The 27,385-nt window shown below is 36.0% G+C and overlaps 1 protein-coding gene across 3 annotated transcripts in view; it reads right to left on the minus strand.

The window, feature by feature from the left end:
- Window positions 1–3,380: 3,380 nt before the first annotated feature.
- Window positions 3,381–27,385, minus strand: part of LOC142354379 (uncharacterized) — a 57,548-nt gene continuing 33,543 nt past the window's right edge. The window contains exons 4-9 of one of the 3 annotated variants that reach the window (XM_075406656.1): window positions 19,995–20,183; window positions 7,489–7,743; window positions 6,798–7,249; window positions 6,335–6,565; window positions 4,984–5,415; window positions 3,381–4,657 (exon numbers count right to left, since the gene is read on the minus strand). In XM_075406656.1, the coding sequence (XP_075262771.1) occupies window positions 4,531–4,657; window positions 4,984–5,415; window positions 6,335–6,565; window positions 6,798–7,249; window positions 7,489–7,743; window positions 19,995–20,183 (1,686 nt within the window). In that variant the 3' untranslated portion in view covers window positions 3,381–4,530. Of the gene's footprint in view, window positions 4,658–4,983; window positions 5,416–6,208; window positions 6,566–6,797; window positions 7,250–7,488; window positions 7,744–9,473; window positions 11,688–19,994; window positions 20,184–27,385 lie in introns of those variants that run through there. The other 2 variants (XM_075406655.1, XM_075406657.1) reach the window with 2 other exon arrangements.

The raw sequence follows: 27,385 nt of genomic DNA on the forward strand, positions 1-27,385 counted from the left end.
ACAGTTTCTGTGAATCGCAGACTTTGAGACTAGAGAGCGGAAAGGCTCTAAGAGAACTTAATGCCCGATGGGCGCTACCTGTTTATCCCGTTTTTGAGGACGAAAAATCCAATGGGTCAGACAAAAAAAAATCGGTCAAGCGAAAAATCGCATGAGAAAAGACCAGCAGGACTAAAATAATTGTTACAAACTTTGCTTGAGAGCAATTAAAAAACTGAAAAAATGAGTTGGTGTCATTTTTCGTATTTGCAGTACTAAAAATATAGTGCTCAAAAAATGGTCATAAAAAGTAATTATATCTCCAAAAGGCCTTCATCAACTTTGACAAACGTCAATTTCAGACTAATCTAACGATCATGACCGACTAACGTCGGAGCTAATTGCTCTCAAACGACCGGCGAGCGGTTGCATTCGTTTCGCTCAATTCAGTTGAAATTGCATGAACGAATGAACAAAAAGTGGCTGTGACGTCATATGGTCGTAACAAAAATCATGCCGAAATAAAAAAAACATAGCAGGACAAGTCCTGACGTACAATTCAAAGTCTTTTCATTGCCTAAACAGAAAAACTAGACCTAGAGTGGACTATGAGTGAATTGAGAAAACCATTTTAAAAAAATCACATCAAAAATTAAGAAAAAACAAAAAAATCAATGTCAAAATGCCACATGTGAACAAAAAAAACCCACTAGCGAGAAAAGAAAATTTAATTCAAACAAAAAACTAGGCATAGAAAGAGCTGTGAATGGATTGGGAAAACCATTTAGAAACAAAATCCGATCCAAAAAATTGAAAAAACAGTAAAAATCAGAGTGAAATTGCCGCATGTGAACAAAAATTCACTACCGAGAAACCGAATTTTTGTTCAAACACCATTTTCGCACTCTACTTTAAAATTAGAGCGAAAAAAATTCACGCCGCAAAACCACTCGCTTTTTCGCTCCATTTCCTGTTTTGGCGTGACCAAAATCACTACTCCAATCTGACTTCAAAAATCATGAAAATGTGTGATCAGATCTTAAAAGACAAACATAGCAGGACAAGTCCTGACGTACAATTCAAAGAATTTTCATTGACTAAACAGAAAAAACTAGACCTAGAATGGACTATGAGTGAACTAAGAACACCATTTTTTAAAAAATCAGACAAAAATAAGAAAAAAACAAAACATAACCGACTAACGTCGGGCGAATTGCTCTCAAACGACCGGCGGGCGGTTGTCAGCACCTAGCCACTGTTTAGTGAGGTTAGCTTTCGCTTGATTGAAGAGGCGTGAGGCTAGGGTAATAGACGATATTATCACGCCACATAACAGCCGCTGAAGTCAACAAAAGAGTTAAGGAGAGAGAGAGAGAGAGTGCGAGGTAAAACGTGAGCGAGAAAGAGAAGGAAAGAAACGCCAACCAACACACACACAGAGAGAAAGAGAGAGAGCTAGAAAATTTTTCCCTGAGATTCTAGCCTTGTTAGTAACTAAATCATAAAAAAACTGAAAGTGCAAAATTCAGAAGAAAACTTTCCACATTTCGCAGTGACGAAAATGTTCAAAGAACATTTTTTTGCCTCTGGATTTTTGTCATGTAACCCATCTGCAAGACTTAAAAAGCTTCGTTGGCCAGTATTAATCGTTAAACTCAAAAAAGGACTCAAAAACTGCAAATAAAATGACAAAAATTTCAAAAAATTGAAAAAATCAGTTTTATTAAAAAATCGATAAAATTTGTGATATTAAAAAGTTCAAAACTATTCTATCGCAATAAAAATTGTTCAGTAACCTATAGTCAAAGCCTATACGAGGTTTCTTGGGGCTGGAAGAACTTAGATAATGACAAATTTTGAAAAATTTGAAAAAAATTCAAGTTTTATCCAACAATTGCTAAAAATCGTGATGTTCAAATGTTGAAAAACATTCTATTACCACTAGAAACTATGCAGCAACGTATTATCAAACCCTTCAGGAGGTTTTCTGAACCCTGAGGCTGAAAAATCTTGAATAATGAAAATATATGTCAAAAAATTTTTAAAATAGCGATTTTTGTCAAAAAATGCTAAAATTCGTGATGTTTAAATCTTGAAAATGATTCCATTACTTCTAGAAACTACATAGTAACCTATTATTAAACGCTCGAGGAAGTTCCTTGGCTCTTGAGGCTGGATAAACCTAAAAAACGACAAAAACTTTCAAAAACATTGAAAAAATTTGCAAAATTTATCAAAAAAATGCAAAAAATTCGCAGTGTTGAAATGTTGAAACCATTCTATTACCACTAGAAACTATTCAATAACCTATTATCAAATCCTAGAGTGGATTCCTTGACATCTAGGGCTGCTAGGGCTGAAAAAACTTAAAAAACTGACAAAAATTTTCAAAAATCTTGAAAAAAATTGTGAAAATTAGTATAAATTTGCGTTTTTAGCTAGCGGTTGTTCGTCAGTAGCTAGCCACGGGTGGGGGAGGGTGCACGGAGGTGCCGATGGGGGTGGCGACAGTCGGGTGGGGGGCAACAGGGTGGTGGGGGGCAATAGTGGGGGGGGGGTCAGCAGTGGGGGGGGGGTCTTCAACCTCTAAGAACCGCTGTTCACACCATAAGTATAAGACTCCAAAACTGTTTGAGCTGAAACAGAGCTAAAAGGCTCTAAGAGCACTTAATGCCCGCTGGGCGCTACCTATTTATCCCGTTTTTGAGGACGAAAAGTCAAAAGCGTCAGACGAAAAATTGGTCAAGCGAAAAATCGCATAAAAAAAAAGACCGACAGGACTAATATAATTGCTACAAACTTCGTTTGAGAGCAATTAAAAATCAATGTCAAAATGCCGCATGTGAACAAAAAAACCCACTAGCGAGAAATGAAAATTTAATTCAAACAAAAAACTAGGCATAGAACGAGCTGTGAATGGATTGGGAAAACCATTTAGAAAAAAAAATCCGATCCAAAAAATCGAAAAAACAGTGAAAATCAGAGTGAAATTGCCGCATGTGAACAAAAAACCACTACCGAGAAACCGAATTTTTGTTCAAACACCATTTTCGCACTCTACTTTAAAATTAGAGCGAGAAAAATTCACGCCGAAAAACCACTCGTTTTTTCGCTCCATTTCCTGTTTCGGCGTGACCAAAATCAGTACTCCAATTTGACTTCAAAAATCATGAAAATGTGTGAACATATCTTAAAAAAAAGACAGCGCCCCAATACAATTCAAATTCTTTGAATAGTAAAAAACCAAGAGAAGGCCAATAATAGCCCCAGCTACCGCTGTGCGGCTATTAATAAAAGATGTATAGAGCAAATCATTCTCCCGTGGGCCTTTAAATTCACATAAGTACTTAAAAGTAAGAGTTGCTTGAGGCGATGCGTGACCAGAGTACATAACAAAAGAGTTGAAAACAAATATGAATTATAAATGCTGTGTAGTTTTGTATTCTGCTACAAAATATAAGCATCATTAGATGTCGAAGAGAACGAGAACTAACAAAATGATAGCAAAACAATTGATAAAATATTATCCTCGCGTGAATTGGTCGTCCAGTCCAATTTCCATTGTCGTATGTTTCGTTTATCCGTCGTAGTCTGTCTGTTTGTCCGTATACTAATCTATTTCGAAGTTGGGAAACCCGATTGTATTCTGGCCACCATTTTAATTCCAGATACGCACGAGTTTATACAGCACGTTATACGCTAGATCACGTCAAATCTAAACTAATCTTTTGGGAAATTGCAAGTCATAGTTCAAACTTTATTTGGTGTCATTTAATCTGAACACGTGAACTTTACAAAGACATAAGAACTATGAATTTCGAACGAGTCAATCTATAAAATGAGAGCTCCGTTATGTTTGAATTTCGAGGACTTTTGAAGTTAGGAATTCGAATTGTAAAGTAAAATTTAATCCCTGCAGTTTATGTGGTTATAAGATGGTTAAAAGATAACAACTAACAAAAAAAGTTAACTAATTTAACAGTAATCAACAGTTCATGTCTAAGCGCCGGTTCAAGTTAAAAGAGCTAGTCTTCTTTGAATGAAAAGAGCGAGAATAGAAGTAAAGATAGAAAAATAGAATAAAATTTGACGAAACTACAGTCGATTTATTCTGAAACTAAACAGAAGGCAATTCAACAAGTGCTATCAAATTATGCAGTGATTTATTGTGTTATGTAAGGTATGTATGTATGTATATCATATTTCGGATCCTGCCCGAAAAATATTAAATGTTCTGGCATTAAATCCCGTTCAATAGCAACAAGAGTACAATACACCAACAATCTGTACATAAGCAAGTTTTTTAAGCAAGTTCCTAATTATTTCTCGACAAGCTTCCATAAAATTTATTTAAAAAATTTGGAAGACTGAAAAGCACAGGTCATTTGAAAGAAAACAATTTAGCTTAGTTTAATTATCCATCACCACATTAGCCGATGTATGAGGAACCTATCTGAAGGTGTAATGTACTTGATAAAAACAGTAAGCAAACTCTACTAAATTTGACAACAAAATGACGTCACTTTAGAGACTGGAATTGGAGGCTGTGCTTCACTGTTTCTCTATCTTCCCAATTATTTTTCCATCAAACATGGGGAGAATATCATCGTCATCAGTGATCTCCTGCTGGACAACACCACCCAATTCAATATCGTTGCTTCTCATTTTGAAAAAGTACCTGGAGCAAAAAGCTTTCATTAGAAAAAATAACCAACTCATTGAGCAACATGCCAGTATATACATCCGGAGAGCAGAGAGAAAAAAAGGTAATACAATATCACCAATTTTTGTAAAAACCAAACTGTTATGAATATTTTACATATTGGGTTCATTTTGCAAATAAATATATAGAAGAATGAAAGCTGCTTAGATCTTGACATTCAATTTGATTTAACAGTTTATATCACAAGCTTCTTCGATGCCATTTCATCTTCAACCAATGATTGGCAAAAAACGAAAAATTTTTCATGAAAGTCAAATTGCTTTTCACAAACTAGTACCAACCTAAATCTGCCTCTTCTAGTAAGGAGAGCCTTGAACTGTCCGAGAGTGACATCTTTGTGTGGTACAGTGGTCCTATAGGGTATAGTCTCATTACAGAAATAGTATGCAACCACAGTCTGCACTCCGGGGGCAGCTGTTTGCGAAGAAATATTTCCAGAGCCCACAACTGAGCCCGAGCCCTGATGACCACTTTGGGATACCCCGGAGGAGTTGAGAGACGATGTTCCTGTATTTTGGGAGATATTAGGGTTCTGGGCAATATTGGGGTTCTGGCCAGAGGTGGAGGCGAGAGGGGCATTGGAGACTGGAGATCTTCGATGGGAGGAGGTCATTCCAGAGGCACCCGGGGGAAGAGTGTTGGATGCACTTGCGAGTGAGTAATGTTGGTTTATTTGGTGTGGGTTGCCAGGCAAGGTTCCACTGGTGGGGTTGCTGCAAAATCAACCAAATAATCAAATCGGGTATCTTATGAAGTCTCAGTTCCCAACACCTATGCTGTCTATAAGTATATTCAGACAAGACAATTCAGTCACTCAGGAGTTCCGATCTTCGGTTTAAGATAAACGATCTTTGGATTCCCCTGCCTACATCTAATTTGGAACTATTTAGGAATATGTCTTAACTGCCGAAATACATGTGCAGCTGGGTATATAATTACGTTCGCAACTGATTGATGTTCATGACGGTGGATGGTTATAGGGCAGCATACGTTACTGTTAAGGTTTGCTGATCTATCTCAATTGTTGTCTGATGGGCCCTCGCAGGTTTTTCGGAACTCATCAATTTAATCAGATCTCAATATATAATGCACACTTGAACACGTCTCTGCAAAATTTCACATATTTAACTATGTCCTCTTAGAGTGCGTTTTCAAAGGCAAGAGTTTGTTTCTGATTTTTAAAATGACTCTCTAAGCAGAGCTTTACAAATTCATCTGATACTACAGTATAGGACTTTACTGTACAAAAAATGATCTCGTTATTGTGCGATGTTAACCAGTTCACTCGATCTAAATGTGTAACTATCTAAATACGGATCTATCCTGTTTTCCCAGCTCTAGCTTAGAAGGTGTGACATGTTTACCTCCCTCCCCAGCGCTCTTGCTAGCGAGACACAGTAACGTGCTATGTAGTCTGTGTGCATGTGTGTGTGTGGGGGCAGAATAGATCCACAAACTACTAAACAGTCACAAACACATGTATCATATCTCAGTTAGTAGACTAACAAAAGTGAGAGCGGCTGGTTGCTGCATGCAATGGTGCCACCACTCCCAAATCCAACTTGCTGTGGTCCAGCAGTGGAAAGTGACAATCTAGCCGAGGTTAGGGGACTCGGGGACACAGATGCCCACCTGTGTCGGTTCTGGGATCCGGCTGATGATCTGGAAGCGCCACCCATGCGCCGTGAACTGCCCCCTCCAGATCCTGGCATGACTTGGGAAAGAGTAGCATTGGGTTCTATGCTGTTCGCAGTTGTGACTGCCAAATTCATCTCTGGCTTCGTCACCTGATGGTGGCTATTGTGGTGACTACTTCCATGAGTCTGTCTGTGTGTCTCCACCCACTGAGTCACCATCGCGTGTCTAAAGTCAGTTTATAAGTAATCATCAGGTAAAATATTTTCATAATAAGGAAAATGGCGCTTTCGGAAGATATATTTTTTCGTGAGTACAATTTGAACAGACTATTTACAAGCTCTAAACAGCATTATGAATTGTAATGGATACTGTCTAGTTCGAAAAAATCACCATCGGACCCAGTTTTTATACATCAAAATTTTCTACGTTAAATCACCTGTGCTTGAAAGGAACTTACTTTCCACCGTAACTGTCAGTAGAACCTAAACTCTGGGCATCATATACCCCAGAGTCTACTCCTGAACTGGTCGATTTGCTACTGGAGCTCTCAGCCATTATCTTCCGGTGTGCACCACCCGCAGCCCCCATTGAACTACGCATCTTCTGGTTGTAATAGGCAGCATTTCCCCCTCCCCCTTGGCCAGTAACGCCCATGTCATGTGACACCAGCATCTGTTTATTATATCTGGAAGGAGGAGGTAAATTATACCCGGGCACATTGGAGCCCATGTTTAAGCCCTGCTGCTGCTGTTGCTGCATTGGAAGCTGGTTGTTTCTGTAGTTATTTGGCAACGTTTGTGACAGGGTGCTTTGTCCACAACTAGAGCACTTGTGAGTGTGCATGGTGGCGTAGCGATCCGGGGTCTTAGACCTCGGGTTGACTGGACTTTGTGTCGAGTCGCAGAATACCTGAAACAAAATTAAATGATCTGCGGATTTTTTCCCAGAAGCATATACCTGTTTGTAACCGCTATTTTTAACCGCTAGAGGCACCTCAAGTATTGAAGTTTAATTCTAGAGAGCAATGACAGAGCAATTGGTCACCGTGGAATCCAATACAAGATTTTGTCAAAACCGGAACACAAAAATTTAAGGAAAATGCTTTAGAACTGAAGTATTACTTAACAGACGACAGGTGAACTACTTACCCTGGACATGTGATTGTCAATTATGGACTCCGGATCTTCCCGGTCAATACCAGGAGCTGAGCCGGACGTGGACATTTGCAACTGGGGTGCTGTACTGGATTTGATGTAAGAAATTCCCATGTTGTTGGCACTGTTCGTTCCTGGTCCACTGCCACTGGCGTTACTGGTTCCACACATGTTGCTGTGTTTGGACTTGGATATGACAGCCAACCCGTCGGAGCTAGAGGCACTTGTTGAATTGAGGTCCACCGAATCCTAAAGCAAGATTTTCTAAATTACGAATGGTGGCAGATATACAAGCGCGAAATGCGTTGATGTAAACATAGTAATAAAATTTTGAAATGGCCATGATTTGGTCAAAATTAGGTATTAGAAATCTTTAGCAAATGCACCAAATAATAGGTTAGCATTTTCCCCAAATATTATCAAGTTTAGAATAGTTCAACTAACGCAAAAAATCTCGTATGTCTGTGCGTCTGCTTAGTTTGAATCTTTTCCGACTACTTGCAAAAACAGGCACTCAAAGGATGACACAAAAAATCTTCCAGCAAAAAATAATCTAGAGCAAATTAGGGCCCACAATTAAAAAAGCTGTTGAAATGTCAGACGAATTAATTGAGTAGTACTCGCAAAATGATTGTCTGATTTTTTTAATCAGAGCAACGAAAAAAAAAGTCCAACCCCCAATGGCTTTAATGAGATGGCAAAAAGTTAATCACAGCATCAAAACTAACATAGTTAAAACTGCCCTGAGAGGTCATCATTTCAACCAGAGTCACAATTCCACAGTATTCGGACGAAAAAGAACAAAAACGACAGAAGCTCATCGTGTCACATCAATTGAAACAAACTTTGCCAGAAATTTCAATTAAATTTAATTTCAAAATCTCAGGACAGAATCTAAATTGTCTAAATTATACAAAGTAAAAAATGAGAGCTTCAAAAATTGTCATAACGAAGTTGGGTACGGAAACAACTAGAGTAATCCAGTTTTTATAATTGTTTGCTATTAACTCTAGTGAATCACTTACCTCGATTACTGCTTAGAAGGTTGCTCTATATTCTTATATTTATAATGTTGCCATTTTCATTCCATTAAACTGTCGCCAAAAATTCCACCTTAAGTAACAAGAAGCTGGTATATTACATAAAACCCTCAGACCTTGTGATTTAAATGTAACACTAATTATCGTTCAATGTGCGAATGAAGCATAACCCAGTTCCAAGTATAAACACTCTCAGTAAAACTGCAAAGCCGGGCACAAAACCCAAACACAGCTGATTTATTGCTATCGATAACAAAGTAGCGTCTGAGTGAGTATTTGGTTTAAAGAGACTTGAAAGTGTGGACTAGTTATTCTGTCGGAAGGGAGATTTGACTGATCCAAATTACTTAATGGAATTAGCACACGCCAGATTAGATTAATTCATTTGATAGGATCAGTGTGATAACTCTTTAGTAGTCAATTCCTCACATATGGGTGAGTGACCTTAAACTTTTCTCACATTTGTAGGTAAAAAAACGTCCAAACCATTTAAATAACATTAGATCAGTGAATTCTTTTCGTCCAATGAGAGGAGGCAAGTTTTTGTCTCACCCAATGAGAGAGGAGATCGATCAAAATTCAGGTTTTATTAAAACCCCAAAAAGAAGAGAAGAGATCAACAGCGGTCTCTGATCAAGTTTAAATTTTGATTCTTAATAAATATTCTTACTTAATCAGGATTGAATCAAACTAAGATTTGCATAACTTACGTTCTTTTTAAACATTAAGAAGAGAGTAAAATGACAAACTATGAAAGGTTAAATTTTATTAATCGTGCAAAACTTTTCATCCTGTAAATTAAATTTGCTTAGTTTGATCGCAAGAGGTGACCAATATTCCTCGACAAAAATAGCGGAATGAAAATTCAATGAAAAGTGGAAAAAATGGTACGATCAATAAGCTAAGACAAAACAATTTTTCGCTATCGATTATGCTCACCATTAACGCAGTTGCCGCATTCAAATGCTTGCTATAAAACAGAAACTTGTTTTCTTGATCGGGTTCGAACAGTGTCAAAATATCTTCACTGAGATCGTTACTATCGTAGCCTCCGGCACTACAATAACCACTTGACCTAGAACTACTGCTGATATACTTTTGCATATTTGGTATAATTGGGCTCGGAATATCTTCATACGTTGACATTTTTGGAGGCGATGACACAAATGTTTTGAAATTGTCCCAAACGCTAGACAAATTTTGACAGTTAAGGTCTTTTTCCGTTAATGTTGTTTCGTGTCGAGCGGGCGAATTTTCTAGAATATTCGAAATAGAGGAATTTGTTGATGCTGAATGTGATGATAAAGATTCATTGTGTTCTTGTGTAACCGTTTGTTTCAATTGAGTAGCACCAATTTTGGAGATGGAACTATTGGAAACTTTTGAAGAAATGGAACAATTATCATTAGCACCAATTAAGACATTCGAGCAATAATTCTCGTAATTCTTGGTCCTTAAGAGCTGGGAAGAATAAGAATTAGGTTCTTCCGTTTTTTCCTTCAATTTTTCCAGGTAATCACTTTGCCCGAGCATTGATAAGGACGCGGTTGGAGAATAACTGTGGGGCAAAATTGTGTTTATGGTGACTGGGGTATAAAAAGCAGCAGACGTGAAATATTCAGCCTGCATTTCGGCGACAGAATCAAAAGAATCCTATCAAACTAAGCGGCTCAAAACTCAAAATTTCAAGTCGGTAACTTTCTCGATCGAATGCGTCTCAAATTAATCTATCAAGTAATCCTAGCTAAGACTATTAGTGATGCAATAAATTGTAAATAATGGAGCTATAAGCACTTGTAGTTTACAAAATAGAGATTCTCTCTAATTCAAGGAAATAGATGATAATAATGGAGCTTCCAAGCAATCTATACGGCTCCACTGCTATTGGTTGAAATAATTTTTTCAGCAGGGAAGATAGTGTAATAAATGCAAACTTTATTTTCAGGCAATTTCAGTTCAAGCAACTACACTGATCAATGAACGAAAGATGCAAATTATAAAATGCGAATCGTTCTTTCACTCCAGTTATCAAGTTAACAAGTTTTAATTACAAACGCATCAATAAAATTATTACCAAAATTCGACCCAATTTAGTAAAAGCCTATCAAAGAGGTTTGGGACAATTTAAGCGTCAAATTAGACGAAAACAGAGGCTTTAATTAAACAATCAAAGCTACTTTTTAGCTCAATTAGCTCAAACCATTCGAGCCTTTTAGTGAAGCGCCAGTGTAATCTATTTCTTCAGACAGCATTTTAGCACATATTGACTAACAGCAAAATATGAATACGGTTCGTTGAGTAAACTTATAAATTAAGTAAAGTTCAGAGCGAAATGCCCAAAAATTGCTCAAAAATCGAATCAAAACAAAAAAACTTGATTAAAGCTACAGATAAGAAAGAACGCTAAAAATGATAAAAGTTTAGACAAAATTAATCAACGTCACGACTACGCGCAAAACAGGACACAACAAACAATTTGTCACTTCTTTTGAAAGTGAAATACGTGGCTAGAGTAAATCTTAAGAACAAAATAATAACTCTAAACCTACTTCAGAAGAGTTGAAATAAGATAAAATGAAGAATATTAAATTGTTGGGATATGTTATTATGAGCAGTTGAATCGCAAACAACACACACACTTTAGATCGCTACAAACAGATATCGATAGATGTGTATCGTATCGTCGCTTAATGAGAGATAAAAGATCAATAATTTAAAAGGACAACCGACATCTAACAACTAAATACAAAGGCATGAAATAAAAGGATCAAATAAAAAACTCAAATTTAAAGGAATTTTCAACCGCCGGTGTTTCACTCACTCACTCACTCTCTCTCTCTCTCACCGACCATCACTACTACAAGTACTCTTTTGAAACGCAACAAACAAAACACAACACAAGGCAAAAAATAATAACAATATCAATCATACTGGATACAAACACAGCACACTACACTTAGTAACACTAGAACTGTTCACTACTCGAAAGAATATAACAAAAATAGCCTTCAAGTGAAATAATCAAATAGACGTAGAGAGGCATCGGAAAATAAGAGAAAGGGCAATCAAGTAACTTAACCGCTGAGCACTTTATTCTCTTTGTGAGTGAAAAATAGATGAAATAGATAGTATGTGTTGCTATGCTGTGTGATGTAGTTCAGAGCAAATCTAGGAATCCGTGCCCGCAATGCTTCAAAAGAGGGGAACATAACACCCTTTGCTCTTTCAACACCTTCACAACATCAAACAGTCATCGCCTGCCTCGATATCTTCCTCTCTCTAACACTCTTTAACTCTCTCTCTCATTAGCCTGCGGTGCTTCAACATTAGACAATTTTACTCAAAAAAGATCCTTGCTCTCAGTTTCAAAGATAAATTCCCCTTGCTCAACACCGAAGTTCTTCTGTTTTAATCAAGTTCCAAAAAGGACCGGCAAAAAAGGAAGAATCCAGAAAAAGCAAGGTGCTTATTTTTTTTATAAAAAAGAGGTTCCAATAGATAAGTTAAAAAGAATTGGATTTCAATAAAGTTGAAAGTTAATCAAAGCAAAGGCGATTTCAAACAACTAAACGCAAAAAAGCCCAAAAGCAAAATGATTTCAAAGCGATTTATTTTGAGGAAAAGGCCAAAATCTCAAGCAACAAAGCAAGTTAAGTACCGCATGTTAGCTGAAAGGACATCAATAAACGGTTTATAACAAACGCTATTTTAATTAGCAAGCTCTGACTTTGTATATTTAATCCTTAACTCGGTTTCAAAAAAGTTGCCTGTTTTTGTTCTCCTTTGCGGGTCAATAATTGAAGAGGGATTACATTAAACAGACACGCAGTGTGATCAAAGGATAGTTAGTTAGTTAGTTAGTGGAAGAACAAAAACAAAAGTAAAGGCTGTTATGAACTTGGTTGTTTTTGAACTGAGTAACAACATCAACAGATGCACAACATACGGCGGAACTTGGTGACATCACAAAACAAACCAAACAAACAATCGTCACAAGAACACACTTGAAGCAAAAAGTTACTCAACTTAATCTCAATTGATAAAATCCCGTTTGACGAGTGAAAAATATTTAACATGCAGTCTACGATGAGATCCATTCAAAAAAATTTAACTGATCAAATTTTCTGCCTAATATTAAGTTCAATACTTTATGAATAGAAAATGTCCTATCGTTATTATAAATTAAAAAAAAAACAGCTAACACCGATTGATGCACCACATTTATTGTTAAAATTTATCAGAACAACACTTCTCTGAAAAACCCATTGTATTAATATAAATATTGAGTTTACCTTTTATTTTTAAAATCGTAGGACAATCTCTGCTTCATTTCACGTCATCTGCAAACTTAACATCACGAGTACATAAACCAGAACTAACTGTAAACAAGGGAGCACCAAAATACCTCTGTTTGAGAGCAGCTAAGTGATACGTTTAGATAACGTTTTGCATAGTTAACAGTAATTTATGTTAAAATAATGAAAAAGTCAAAAATTGAATACATTTGAAGTCCATTAACACGATATAACTACGGAGCTAACTTTCTTTAACACATGGCAAGGAAATAAGAACTGTTTGAGCCTGTGTTCTGTAAAAAGTCATGAGATGTGTCACCAGTATGACGATAACAGTTAACCATACCTGAGACGAATATTAATTGATAACTAATGATAGGATAAAAGTAGTTGAATATAAGCACCTAAAGTCGGGCGAATTGCTCTCAAACGACTTCCGACCAGAACAGTTTCGGCGAATCGCAAACTTAGAATCCAATCAGCCGAAAGGCACGAAGAGAACTCAATACCCTGCGGGCGTTACTTGTGGGCGCAAAGAGCACAAACTCGCACCAAACTCGATTTGTCAAAAACAAATTTTGCAAATTCGAACAGCAACTATAACACAAATGCGTATTGGAAATTCACTCGACGCTATAAAGTCGTCAACCTTTCCTTATATCGGCTTCACAACCATCTCTTCGATAAAGTACAAGTTAGATGTACTATTTTTGCACAATTTAATCATTTTCAACTTCCGGTTTTAGAGGGACCTGAAGAGGTGTCCAACTACCGTGAAGATGAACGAGTACTGGATTTGAATCAACATCTCTTACCTTTAAGCCTAGTGCGCTAACATCACAACAAATAAAATTAATATCTCGCATCTGGGCATCTCATATAACCTATTCTCTTGTTCTTTCGTATTCCTCGAGGCTTCGATTTAGTTGCCAAGTTTACGCTCAACAATTAGAGCATTGGTCAATCCAATTTACTGTGCAACTCACACTACAGTATTCTATATTAAACTTCCCAAATTGGCTCTTGCTCGCACAAACGACTATCGCCAATACTAAACATACTTATCGTTTAACGCAACGTAAAAAAATCAATCTAACAATTCAATCCAAAAATTTTGAGGAAATCTGAAGAAAGTCAAGGTGTTGTGGGGGCTTCAACTAAAATATAAAGATGTTCAAAAATTGAAAATGTAAAACTTTTGACTGTTTTTTTTTACAACTCGATTGGCCTACTCGAGGATCTACCTTATACTATACGACACACATTAACAACAGCACGTTCGATTTTCTGTTGCCTGCAAAGTTACTTCAAACTTTAAAAACTTAAAAATAAACAAATTGTGAAAAATAAACAAAAATTTCATCAATTGCAACCGAAAAAATAACAAATAGATCTAAAGATTATACAGCATGTCTGGTTGGCTCATCATTTGAAAATATCCCCATTGTTATAAGTGGACATTTGGGAAAAAATGAGAACACTCACTGCGGAAAAGGAAACGAAATATAATCTAAGGAATATCATTATGGCAAAGTCCACTTCGATAATAAATGCAACTTGATTGATATTGTACTTGGGCGAATAAAATTGTAAAAACTTATTATTTCATGTTTCTTTTTCGGCAAAAGATATACCTTTCGACAATCTCCCCCTTTCACAGAATGAGATAAAAAGCGAAAACAATTTCGCTTATAGTAATATTAGCTTATTCGAAATGTAGGCAAATTATATATGTTAATAATTATGGCTAATATAAGGGTACAAGATTCTTTGCTAGTGCCATGGGGCGGGGGAGGGAGAATTTGAAAAGATCCAAAATATTAAAAATTATATTGCACAGTTTTTATAAAGATATCATTCGTATTTTCAATTGATTGCTTAGAAAATGTACAGAGCACCTGTCTCGTATTTATAAACTGGCATTTCTCACTGAGCTGAATCAAAAAGTAAGTTTTTGTCGAGGGATAACTTCGTGATTTCGTGAAAGCACTGATTGCTATTTAAATTTAGCTAAATTAGTATGTCATTTTGGTCAACACAAACATTTCATACAAAACTTCAAAACCAGCCAATAAGGAAATAGCTGTCAAAAGATCAAAGAACCCTAACTCATCAAATTGGGAAATGATTAAGGAAAGAGCAAGCTAAATGAGAAAGGATAGAACTGATCGGCAATTAATGAATCGGAAGTCAATATTGAGCAATCAAGACCATTTGCTTAAACTGGCGCCTTGCGGTTTAGTTACCTTTGATTTAACTCAACAACGCAATCATGTCACTTTAACAACACTCACTCACTCACACACTCGCCCGCTCTGATTCGATTGCCAAGCTTTCAACGGAAAGACAAAGAAAATAAATCCAAGTGTGTATTTATTTACACTGCTGTGTTAGTACTCTGTTCAGATCAATTCGCAAGTTGAAAGCAAGTTACCAAACAAACGACGCAAACAGAGACAACAAAATTGCGAAAGATTAAAGCCAAAGGCGAAAAGACAAAAAGGACTTGTTGATTTTTGATGACAAGAGAGTAATGCTCAAAGTAAATCACTACAAAGTCACCTCTGATCTCAATTACAGTTGTGATTCTAACAGTTGTGCAATAGGGGGACGACATTTCATGAAACATATCTCTCTATCAATCAATCTCGCCATATCTATAGATACATATATCAGTCATTCTAAATTGTTTGATTACGCAACTCTCACGCGGAATAGATCACGTCAATCAGAAGCATCGCAACTAATCGGACATGACCTCACACGCTGCATCAAAAAAGTGGCAATTCATCTTTTACTTTGTTAAAATCAAATTGTCAAGTGATCACAATCTGAGACCGCAAATTGCACGATTTTATTTTAGTATTTCAATAAAGCTTTCGATCTAAAAACGCTGTCTATTTGCAAAAGATAAGGATAAATTCGACACTTTAACCAACTAATCTGCCACTTTTATAGGAAATGTCTCTTTTTGAAAAATACAGTAGCCAGTTCAATTCCATAAGCGCAATGCAGCAAGATTTTTAAGTCATTGAGATTCTGATCAAAGTTTAACAATTCTGTGTAAAAAAATATGACCGTAAGTGTCTCAAAATCAATTTATTAAATCTAAATCTGAAGAAGTAAACAGGTTGAATAACAAAACCATTTTCTTCGTTCTTTCCTCTATTGGTCGTCTTTCATGTTTTCGTTTCTGAAAGTCCCATAAGGAACCAATTTTAGAGGAACAGTTGAATTAGGTCATAATAAGGCGTACTTGGTGAAGTTTTACCAAGAGGAAAGGTTATAAGGTATAACATTAATTTGCAAAATGGAGGAAAGGTAAAATCTACTTTTCCAGATTAGCTTTTATTTTTTACCTAAAGCCGATAACAGTTGTTATATTTTCTTCTTTTTTACCTTTCTTGTTTACAAAACTTGATGGTTTGGTTTATTAGATGCCTACAAAGGGCTTCGGTTCTGAAGTCACCCGAAGCATCAGGAACAATCAAGAGAATATAGAAATTAAAAATTTCCTCAGTCTCACCCATTATTTTCTTTAGTTCTAAAATTTCCCATATTTGGCCAATTCTGCAAAACTTCAAATCGAACTGCAAATGATATATTTGGACATGTTTAGGATCTTAGCAGGGGTGCTCAGAAAAATTTAAAAAAAAAAACAAAATTAGGTTATTTTCTTTAGAAAACGTTTCATCGTTCGCTTTCTTAATTTAAAAAATTTGTAATAATGTACCCATAAATTTGCAGTTGAATCAATTAGTCTAAAAGAAGTTACTTTTTTTTCCTACAAAATAGTTCGTTCGAGTGGCCGGAAAACAACAAAGAAAATAAACGAAACATTTCAAATTTGTTTGGATTTTCTTTTTCGCCAGAAAAACACTTTCTTGCATAGACAGAGTATCACAAGAGTTCATTTGGATATGGATTCTAGGAAAGCAAACCAGAGAAATAACTATATGGTAATAGAAAGTTTCTAAATTTCATATATTATTGCGAAGAGAAAATGAAAATAAAAGTTTTTTCTTTCTCTTTTTCATAAAAACTTCTTTTTCTCGATTCCCATATACCATCTTTTCTTTTTTGTTAAATCAAAAATATGTTCAACTACAAAATGACTAAAGACTAAAGAGGCAACTAAGAGGAGGGAAAAGCTGGCAATAAAGTTTTTTTTAAAAAAAAAGCTTTTTCAGTTTTGTCTTTTGGATTAATTTTGAATATATTGGAAAATTTTGGATATATATATTAATTTTGGAAAGCTTTAGTTTACTGACAATTTTTCTAGAAAATATATTAACATAGTTTAATATCCTCCTCAAATCTACCCCTATCCCATCCCCAAAAAACTTTCCTTTCCTGTTTTCCTTTCAATTTTTCAATCATCTCCCCTTTTAAACCTGAATTAAAATTTTAAGCCTTTATAAAAATCAAAACTAGCCCCTACGCGCTAAAAAATGATGTTTCTTTTTTTCTCTATGACGCGTAAACAAAACATACCTGGCAGATTGCCAGAAAATAGCCGCTATAGATTCGTAGATCGGCAGTCTAAAAAAACAGTAAAGACACACCAAAAAAATTCGTCTTTTCATTGAAGGCTGATCTGTTATATTTTGATTAAAAATCTGTATAAGTTATTGCTGCCTCTATTAGCTGATCTCAAATAACCTTCATTTAGGGTGACACGCACCCATTTGACCTTATCTCTTGGAATTAAAGTAAATGAAAGTCAATTTCAAAGTGAGGAAGTCATTTTTGAGAGTGACGTAAGTCAAGTGTGACCAAAAATTTAATCACGCGCATGAACAAAAAACTCGCTCCACTAAGAGCGAAAAATGACGTCACAAATGCAGTTCAGTTGAAATTGCAAGAACGAATGAACAAAAAGTGGCTGTGACGTCATATGGTCGTAACAAAAATCATGACGACGAAATAAAAAAAAACCAAGAGAAGGCCAATAATAGCCCCAGCTATCGCTGTGCGGCTACTAAAAATGAAAATTCGACAGAAAAAAAGAAAAAGCCAGCCTGCCATACATATTACCGCATTCAAACCCCACTTAAAGCATTAAAACAAAAAAACGCAAAAAAATCAATAAATTTTGTCTAAAAATCAGCAAAACTGATCAAAAACCTCCAAATTAGACTTAAACTCAAATCAACTACTTGAAACCTTAAATTCCTATCGAAAAAGCCTAAAGCTAATGCAATATCATAATCAAACCTCATAACCATCAAAAGTCGCACAAAACTGCTTTTAAAAGCCGCACGTGAACAAAAAATTTCGCTCGCTTAGAGAAAATTTTTTCACACATCAATTTCTCGCTCTCTCAAAAACAACGGTATGAACAAAAACCGCTCTCTTTACGTTCCGATCTTCACTTTTGTTCAGCACCAAAATCACTCCAAAATTTTTCACGCGTTTCATTTCCCGCTTCAAAAATCACTCCAATAAAATTGATTTAAAAAAAGGACTTCTCCAATACTCCTCTTCGAGTCGTAAAAAGACAGCGCCCCAATACAAATCAAATTCTTTGAATTGTAAAAAACCCAAGAGAAGGCCAATAATAGCCCCAGCTATTGCTGTGCGGCTATTAATAAACTTTGATAACAGGAAGCACTGGGTCTTAATTGCCCACGTGATATCGTTTATCAAGTTTCTTCTTGCCTGAAATTCACTCCCATACAATTGTTTAAGACACTTCGAATAATCCTGTTGGGTTCCTAAAAACTGACCGGGATCGGATTACGCCAATTCGAGTCATAAGAAAGCGCCGAGATAATTCCTATAAGTATAGTATAAGTAGCAGAGGTAAAAAACGGACAATTAAATAATATCTCAAATCTCTCAAAGTTTGTAAATCTGGCATCAACATACCACATACCACATACTTTTATTCCTTCATTATTCAATTTGAGAATTTTGAATTAAAAACACGAGGCCGTAATTTTTGATGTACCAATGATGCTTCAACTTACCTCAAAATCGATCGATGATCGCAATGATTCAGATCCTGACATAGAAGGACTGTTCGTGGGCACACTTAGGGAGCCGAACCCAAAATGACGCCGGTTTCTATAGCGACCACTGACGTAACGAGTCGAGTTTTTACGATACGATGCCATCAGAGCAAATTACATAGAACAGTTCCAATTCAATGCTTCAAAGCGCTCAGCTATGGAAAGTTGTTGAAAAGAGAAGCTAATCAAAATAGTGAATTGCGGACTGATTTCTGACTAGTTAAATAATTCTCCGTTAATTAGCGAGAAGTATTTCCAAAACCGCCCAATGTTTCACAAAAAAGCTGAGCGCAAGTGACATTAGGACTACGAAATTGCTCATCGCCACATAAAAGAAAAGACGTTTAGAATCGTTTTTTGGGAAAATATTGCTTTGAAAATTTAGACCTCATTAACGAAACAGGGATGCTTTTAACTTGCTTGAGTTGAAACACCATTGGATTTCAGGAATATTATTAACTAACACTGCCTCTCTTACTATTGCCTGGAGACAAGAAGAAGCTATCTACAAACGCAACTAAACATACAAACAAACGCTAATGGCTTTGCGCAAAATATTAATTTTTAAGGTAGGAAACTCAGTGGAACATACAACTAAGTCCCCCAAGCGAAATTGTTCCATGCAAAACCTAAACTAAATACTTATACGCTCGTTTTGTTTAGGAATATCATTTGCAATTTCAGTTCATGCAATGCGGAGACTATCTTCAGGTCAGCAATCAGTGCCAGTTATAGTTATAGTTATGCGATGAAGTTTGGCAAAAAATTAACACCATTTTGATCCAATTCAAAAGTTTACATCTCGATATCATTACCCAAAGTTATCCTAAACATGATTAAATTGTTCGCAAAAAAAGGTGATAGAAACCCGAGCACAAATGAAATCGCGCAGAGCAGTGGAGACATTTTTAGAGATCTATATTCATTCAATTCAGATAACAAAAAAATCATCAACACAAGCAATTCTTTCTTTTAAATGCTTTCTATTCAAAGGAAAGTGATGCCTTCAGTATTCAATAGGAAAGAAAGTTATAAGTTATCAAAAATTGTCAATATCATAAATATCAAAATCAGTAAGTTACGTTGAATAAAATTCGCAACACAAGCACTGTATTTTCAACCTTTTGTAAGAAAGAAATAATGTTACAAACCTGTGGATGGTATCCGTGGGCAGCATACTTGTCCATTCGCTCTCGCTCCTGTTTGGCAATCTCCAACTTCTGAATGAGGAGAGCAGCGAACTCGTGCACACTCAAGTTCTGCTCAGACACTGCTTGTTGAGTGAGGCCACCTCTGTTCCCGTTGCCTCCACCCCCGCCACTCGAATAGTGCGTTGGACGCTGAAACAAAAAGTAACGGATTCTCCTATAAAAGTTTCGAGGTTAAAGCATGAACATTTTTAGAGGCTGCAAAACGACGTTGTGACAAGGTCTTAGTGCCGACTAGATGTCGTTCTTTTTTCTCGTCAAAATTCTTAAGACTGTGTTCTTTTGTAAAGCTAAACCCAATTTTTTGTGGCCAAACTATAAGGTAGTGGACCAAAATTACTACTAAGAAAGTCCCCCAACATTTCAGCAACATTATTACTTTCTATCCATACTATTCACAAAACGGAAAATGTCAATGTCAAAAGTGAGAAGCGCGAATACATAGCCGGCCATCATCGGGCGAATTACTCTCCAACTACAGGCGAGTCAGTTGAATTCCTTCGTTAGTTGATGCCTACGGCTTAGAGGATAACCTTGGCTTTACTGAAGCGGTTGGATGGAGCGCCGGCGGGGGGGGGGGGGTTTAGTAAGGAGTACGGGTGATCAAATTCTAAGAACCACCTTTCACCCCCTGAGTTCATGTCTCCAAAAGTTTCGGCAAATCGCATACTGAGAGTAAACCATAAGGCTCTAAGAGAAAAATCTCTTCGGGTTCTTCCTTTTCATCCCGTTTCTAAGTACATAAAGTCAAATGGTCAGAAAAAAGCGATCAGACGGAAAGTCGGCACTAAAAGTCGCATGGAAGAGAAACAGAGACGAAAGCACGGCTTTTAAATAACTCAACTTTACCGGAACTTTCCCAATCTCCTGCCAAACCCCTTTAAATTTTGATATAGCTAAAAACCCAGAAGTCGAAGTTGATACTTTTCTTAAATGGGGGTCACTTTATTCAAATACAAAAAAAAAAATTTAATATTGGAAACTTCTGAAAAATTTTTTCTCCCATGGCTGACATCTTTCTTAATACATCAAAGCGCTGCATAAGGTTTTCACAGCTTATATAATTACTTTAATTACAATCAATTAATAAGTAAAAAATAATCGACTTCTTTTCAACTTAGAACGTTAAAAAAGTTCTTTAAAACCCATTTACTTCATACTGAATAACCGAATTCGGTTTGCGTCAACGTAATTATTAAATCTGTTATCCTAAATGCCCAAAAATCTTGATCGCCGCCTCCGATAAAAAGCAAACTGCGATAATTGATTGATATTCAGCTGCAATTCAATATATTTTGCCATATTTTTCAAAATCAAGCCAGAAACCTACTGATTACAACAAAGCTACAGAGGATCAGAGGATACTTCTGCTCATCATTCACGAAAGTATCATCACAGTTTCCAGAGGTAAAAAAAAGCAAAAACTGTGCTCTATAAACTGTCCTGATAATTGAAAGTGCGCCTTGCCTTTGTCAGGCGAGTTTTTAATAAAAGAGCACGAGCAAAATTTCAAAACATTATCGACCAATATCAATACTTCCAAGGATTTCTCTGATCTTCGAAAAGCTTCTCTTTATGTACATATACGGAAAAATCCAGCACCCTCTCAATGCCAGGCAGCATGGATTTCATACGAAGCATTCTACGGTGACCCAACTCCTCCTTTTTCTACACGAACTGTATTTGAAATTCGACGAAAATGTGCTGCAATTTATTGTAGATTTAGACTTTTGCAAAGCTTTTGCCTCACTCAATCATTCCTGTCTGCTCTTTCAAATTGCATCTTTTTGGTTTGAAAGAGATTTTGTGAATTTGCTCGCATCTTAGAATGTAGGATACAAATTTTAGAACAGTCGCTCAGATGTCTTGCATGTCAGCAGTGGGGTGCCGCAGGGAAACGTATTAGGGCTGATCTTGTTTTCAAATTTTATTGATGATATGCTTTGCATTCCTGAAAATTGAAACCCCTAATGTTTTGTTGATGACGCAAAACTAGCGCGCAACGATGATTCAAGTCTACGCGCTGTTCAAAGTGATTTATACGCGCTACGGTTGTGGTCATATTGAAACTCTAATAGCTTCAATTCTACCAAACTTGGTTATCTTTATTGCACCAGGACTTCTTCAGATTCCTTTTTATTGGAAACGAAGATATATCTCGAGTTGATCAAATCACTGATTTGGGTAATGAAATGTCCAGCACACTGAAGTGATGCCATCATTTTAAAATCAAACTTGTGAAAGCTCGGAGAGCTTTAAACGAAACATAGCGTTCCATACAGTCTTTCCTCTGGAGTTCAGTCCAATTTATACAAAGCTTGCGTTCTCTCAGTTTTGCTATATTCCCACCCTGCCTCGTTACCGGATATTATGTGTGCAGGTTAGAATTCTTAAATCTACAAGGTCTCTGAGGTGGTGCTTTGGATCTGGGAACTATGCTGGCTTGTTGCTTACATCAAACTCCCTGCTCCTTACCTATCAGTTAATTGAGAATGATTTACGCTTCATCTCTGCTATAAACGAACAAAAAAGTTTAATGATTTCTTCGCAATTGAGACCAAGAGTGTAAATACTCGTAATATGGACCTGGCACCTTTAGTCGTCTCGCGAGCAAGAAAAGGTATTAAGGAGAAGTTCTTCTGTTTCCGAGTACAAAAAGTGGCCAATGACTCAGCTGCTCTCCTGAGTGCCAATTCAATTTACTTCAAATCGAACACCTCATGTCAAGACCTTATACATAGGCGTCTTTTGCACTTAAGAAAACGAAATGACATAAATAATTCGTGTAATTGGGCTAGAAAAAGTAGATGTAGTAGTTCCACAGGATAGGCAAAATTTTAATGATTTGGTTTCATTTTTTTAATTTCTCAAACTTATTTTCTTTTGACATAGCAAAATTTTTTTACAATTATCAGGCCGTAATAACCTGTCAAGGGTTATTGAAGTTTTTGACTACTACGGCTACTAAAACTGCCGAAATCTTACGCAAAATTTTTTTCGAGCTTTGCGTGGTTACGGATGAAATGGGATCTGAGCAATTGGAAGAAATGCTGCTGAGAGCTTTGATTTTGTGAAAAGATAGAATGTGAAGATGTCATGGAGGACTCACCAATTGAATGAAAGATCCGTTTAATTTTCAATAAATCAAACACTACTGTTGGATTGAGCAACAGTTCGTGATTAGCAATATTTGCAAATCAAATCATTCAGATATCAGGTAATTTATAGCGTTTCTGCAAGTTTTTTACAACAGATCAGGATTCAAAAAAAACCTGAAAAGAAACGATTGAGTTTTCAATTAACAGCACTGTCTTCCGTGACACGAGTTCTAATCGGTTGGAATAAACGAACAGTTTTCAAAAATCAAACTACTGAAAAGAAGATTTACACCTGATTTTGAAATCGTCTTCCCGAATGTCTTTTGATTACTTTCTTCGAAAAATGGAGGACAAAAAATCTAAAAAACCAAAATACACTCTGATGAATGAAGAACAATGTGCTCCGAATGAAGAACAATGTGCTAAAATATTCAAAAATATGAATTTATGCTTTCCGCGGAAGTACAATTCTTTGCAAGCACTTCAGGCGCATTAAAACTGCAACTCGACTTTAATGATCTCACGATTGACTGGTTTATCTTTTTACAATCGACGCGAGGTCAAACCATCCAGATAACGAATTTAAAAAATAGGACTAAAATAATTGCGGTAGGAAAGCGTTTCAGGGCTCATCTTGTTTTAAAATTTAATCAATGATATGCTTTGAATTCATGAAAATTCTAGCCTCCATTGTTTTGTTGTTGACACAAAACTAGTACGCAGCAAAGATTCAAACTTATGCGCTGTTCAAAGTGATTTATACGCGCTACGGTTGTGGTCATATTGAAACTCTAATAGCTTCAATTCTACCAAACGTGGTTATCTTTATCTTTATTGCACCAGGACTTCTTCAGATTCCTTTTTATTGGAAACGACGATATATACAAATATATATATATATATATATATATATATATAATATATATATATATATATATATATAATATATATATATATATATATATATATATATATATATATATATATATATCTCGAGTTAATCAAATCACTGATTTGGGTAATGAAATGTCCAGCACACTGAAGTGATGCCATCATTTTAAAATCAAACTTGTGAAAGCTCGGAGAGCTCTGAACTATTTGAAACATAGCGTTCCATACAGTCTTTCCTCTGGAGTTCAGTTTAATTTATACAAAGCTTGCGTTCTCTCAGTTTTGCTATATGACCACCCTGCCTGATTACCGGAGATTATTCATGTGCGCAGTCAGAACTCTTAATCTACAAGGTCTCTGAGGTGGTGCTTTGGATCTGGGGACTATGCTGGCTTGTTGCTTACATCTAACTCCCTGCTCCTTACCTATCAGTTAATTGAGAATGATTTACGCTTCATCTCTGCTAAAAACGAACAAAATTGTCTAAAGTTTAATGGTTTCTTCGCAATTGAGACCAGGAGTGTAAATACTCGTAATATGGACCTGGCACATTTAGTCTCGTGAGCAAGAAAATGTATTACGGAGAATTTCTGCTTCCTAGTACAAAAAGTGGTCAATGACGCAGCTGATCTCCTGAGTGTCGGTGCAATATACTTTAAATCGAACATCTCATGTCAAGGCCTTATACACAGGTGTCTTTTGAATTTAAGGAAAACAAAATATGACAATAATATTTCGTGTACTTTGGCTCGAAGTAGTATTTGCATAGGATCGGCAATTTTTTAATGATTTTGTTCCAATTTTTAGTTTCTTAAACTTAATTTCTTTTGAAATGCTAGCAAAACTTTTAAAAATTGTAATGCTGTAATATCCTGTCAAAGGCAATTGAAGTCGTTTACTATTACTACTACTAAAACTGACGAAATCTTACGCAATTTTTTTTCGATAGTTACGACGGATGAAATGAGATCTGAGCATTTGGAAGAAATGCTGCTGAGAGCTTTGAGTTTGTAAAAAGATAGTATGTGAAGATGTCGTGGAAGAATCACCAATTGAATGAAAGATTCGTTTAACTTTCAAAAAATTGAAAATTAATGCCGGATTGAGCAACAGCTCGTGATTAGCAATATTTGCAAATCAAATCATTCAGATATCAGGTAATTTATAGCGTTTCTGCAAGTTTTTCACATACAACAGATCAGGATTCAAAAAAACCTGAAAAGAAACGATTGAGTTTTCAATTCACAGCACTGTCTTCCGTGACATGAGTTCTAATCGGTTGGAATAAACGAACAGTTTTCAAAAATCAAACTACTGAAAAGAAGATTTACACCTGATTTTGAAATCGTCTTCCCGAATGTCTTTTGATTACTTTCTTCAAAAAATGGAGGACAAAAAATCTAAGAAAAACCAAAATACACTCTGATGAATGAAGAACAATGTGCTAAAATATTCAAAAATATGAATTTATGCTTTCCGCGGAAGTACAATTCTTTGCAAGCACTTCAGGCGCATTAAAACTGCACCTCCTCGACTTTAATAATCTCACGATTGATTGGTTTATGTCTTTACAATCAACGCGAGGTCAAATCATCCAGATAACGAATTTAAAAAATAGAACTAAAATAATTGCGGCAAACTTTGTTTGAAAGCAAATATTTACATTTAAACAATTTTCCTTAATGCTGTTTATTTGATTTAATTACGTTTATGAACTGGCCTGAATAGTTTAGGTCAAATTTACAGGCTAGGTCGGAGCTCCTAAGACCAGAAATAGTTTAGGTCGGAGTTCCTAGGACCAGAAAAATTTCTCACCAAAAACCAAAACATTTGATGATAAAAAGCATTTCTGTCCCAGTTTTCTGCATTTTAACAATAAAACCCATTTCTGTCTCATTTGGGTTTCACTTAATGAAGCCCCGAGGTCTTATCAGAGCTCTTGATCAGATTTGTAAGCACATTGCTCTCCAAAAACACTTAGTTTAACAGACGCCACACCGACAGCTCAACATATTGCTGTACAATATCCAACACTTTCGGGGAGGCAGCGAGCGTCATGAGAACTAACATGACGGTTAGTCTTTCAAGGTTTAACCTGGAACTGGTAGATGAATTGAACCTATTAACCAAATAGCATAAAATTTAAGTAACATTGTATTTAAAAAAAATTAAGTTCCAGCCATCTTGTGTAAAATCTGTGAGAGGCTGTTAGTATCTTTCAAGGTTTAAACTCGAACTCAGATTAATTGAGCCTATTAGCTAAATAGCATAAACTTTAAGTAACATTATGTTTAAAAAAATTAAGTACGAGCCATCTTATGTAAAATTACAGGACAGTAAGGCGATATGGCCCGTATAGCCCCATTTGACAAATGCTGCTTCTGTTGTTACAAATTTCCTACTACTTTCCTACGTTTACCTAAAAACCTATCTAATATCGTGCATTTGCAGCTGTTAATGAGATTCATATTAAACTGCATTGAATAAACATTACAACTTGAATTTTATTTTCCTCTACCTTCCCGCTAAATACTTTAACTAGCCTTTTTTCTAAACAATATTAACATAATGACTTTACATTTGGCGGATGCAAAAAACTAGTAACATTAAAACGAAGTTCTACCTTGCGACTTACATTAATGGCACTTGTTGAGAGTTTAATTGTGAGCAAACATCGGATTCTAAAATTAAAACGGTGAGTCAATTATAATTAATTCGCTCAAACATCGTTATTGATTTAATCTTGCACAACTATGCAAACCCCTTTTGAGATCAAAAACACTCCTAATAAAATAGCTAACGACACTGAGAGCTACTTAGCATGTCTACGAGTCTCAAAATGGCCCTGATTTTTGTTAAAATAATGGAAAAGCTACCTTGATATATTTGAGACTTTTTGGCATTTTGCTAACTGGCAGATCAAAGAAACCACTCTGGTTATGAAGCCGAAACAGCTGGAGTGTGTCAGACTGATGGAGAGTGGCATCAAAGAGACAATTGAGCTTAAGGAACTCGCTCTCACTTAGATCTGTTTTAAAAATGTCCAGTAGAAATAACTTTCATTATATGCTGAAGGCGACATTGAATGCAATCAAACAAAAATTCAATCGCGGAAAAAAATGTGAACCTTAACTGGCAATTACGCATTAGCTGCTTTATTCATTTTTGTATGAAAATGCATAGATATCATTTTAATTGAAGTTACTTTCTTTTCATCCAGTGCGTTTAAAATTGTTTTCGTTTTCAGTCATTTTACAACTTCAAACCTCAACAATGTTTAATGCGAGGGAATAACTGCCCACTCCATCCAAAAATAATTCAAGACGATCCGTAAAGTAATATATA

Source organism: Convolutriloba macropyga, chromosome 15 (genome assembly GCF_964194025.1).
Source record: "Convolutriloba macropyga chromosome 15, txConMacr16.3, whole genome shotgun sequence".
Lineage (NCBI taxonomy): Eukaryota > Metazoa > Xenacoelomorpha > Acoela > Convolutidae > Convolutriloba > Convolutriloba macropyga.